This window comes from Tamandua tetradactyla, chromosome 12 (genome assembly GCF_023851605.1).
Source record: "Tamandua tetradactyla isolate mTamTet1 chromosome 12, mTamTet1.pri, whole genome shotgun sequence".
Classification (NCBI taxonomy): Eukaryota; Metazoa; Chordata; class Mammalia; order Pilosa; family Myrmecophagidae; genus Tamandua; species Tamandua tetradactyla.
Genome location: NC_135338.1, coordinates 17,326,875 through 17,328,199, shown reverse-complemented (window position 1 = coordinate 17,328,199; position 1,325 = coordinate 17,326,875). Strand labels below are relative to the sequence as shown.

At 36.5% G+C, this 1,325-nt stretch overlaps 1 protein-coding gene across 1 annotated transcript; it reads right to left on the bottom strand.

The window, feature by feature from the left end:
- Positions 1–642: 642 nt before the first annotated feature.
- On the bottom strand, positions 643–1,031 carry LOC143651241 (RWD domain-containing protein 4-like). The gene is made up of 2 exons (XM_077122252.1): positions 876–1,031; positions 643–801 (listed from the first exon to the last, which is right to left on the bottom strand). The coding sequence occupies exons 1-2, from the start codon at positions 1,029–1,031 to the stop codon at positions 643–645; spliced, it is 315 nt and encodes a 104-aa protein (XP_076978367.1).
- Positions 1,032–1,325: the final 294 nt, after the last annotated feature.

Genomic DNA, 1,325 nt, shown 5'->3' with positions numbered 1-1,325 from the left:
AAATACCGGGATGTGAGTTTCTCTGAAGCAATTTATGTTTAAGTAATTAAGAGAAAGAAGAGATGAAGAGTTCATTTAAGATGAGAAGCTTATTAACATGGATCAGATGGCTGAATAACTGTTTGCTCAGGGTTTTGCTCCACTGGGATGAGAGTTTGTAAAAGTTCTCATACTCCTTTAAAAATATATCCCATCCATTTGAATAATATCATACAAATTAACACTGATTATCTATTATTCACCATATTTGTCCATTCACAAGTGTTGACAGGCTTCATGAAGTATACTAGACAGTAACATTTTCCCCTCCCATTAAGGCAAGTTTTTGAAAATAATATAATACAAGGTTGTTTTATGAACTTTTCACTTACAACACATATTGCATAAGAAACATCCAGAAAATGTGTTTTATAAAAAGTCACTTCAATACCAGAAAAGAGTAATGAAAGACTTTTTTAAAGGATGCACCTTCCTTGTCTCAAATTCCAAGCACTATTCTTCATCTTTAGAACCAGTTTTGCTTAAACATGCACACATTTCATTAGTGCTCATAGAGGACACTGGTGATGACATCATTTTATATCATGCAGCCTCAGGAAAATGTCACTGTGCAATGTTTAGCCAAATCAACCCACTTCCATCCTAGGGGAAGTTCCCTTTGTGCTCTGTTTTATCTAGCAGCTTACATTTCTGGGCTTTTGAAAGTTGTTCTTTTTTGTTTTTTTTCTTACTTGATGGGACTGCGTTAGGAGTTTCAACTGAGATGATATTGCTTATGGATGTCACATTGTTGATTTCACTCTTCTAAAAGTTCCCAATTGAAGGACATAACATAACTGCAATTCTTAAACCAGGATCTATAGAATTAGTGGGACAGTGATTCTCTGTGAATGTTCTATATTGTTTTTGGCATATTCAAATGATGTACATGTCAGAGCAGTTCCAAGATGAACTTCAACTGCTTCCTGTAACTTGACTACTATACTCTGCTTTACAGCTGACAATATGGTGTTGTTGAAAAAAGCGTTCATAGATACAATTGGAGGTGTTTGGGGATATGTCTCTGTCCAGGAAGTCTCTATTAAGGCATTGGGATCACCATTTTCACCTTTCCTGGATTGAAATGAAACAGGACTTAACTCCCGGAAACTTTCACCTCCTTCGTGAATGGAACTGCTTCTGGTTCCATTTTGAAACTATGTGCTTAGCATAGTTGACATTGTATTAGCTCACCCAATCTTCACATTGGTCCCATGAAGAGGATCCTAGTATTTTCTCTTTTTGTGATCACGGAAGAATGCCTCCCTCTACTCGCTGACACCCAT

What these genes read in the sequence shown, in the direction of transcription:
- LOC143651241 (XM_077122252.1), bottom strand. Translation starts at nt 1,031, where the DNA reads ATGAACGCTTTTTTCAACAACACCATATTGTCAGCTGTAAAGCAGAGT. An exon ending in AACATTCACAGAGAATCACT is followed by an intron (nt 802 to 875) that starts GTCCCACTAATT and finishes AACTTTTAGAAG; the next exon opens with AGTGAAATCAACAATGTGAC.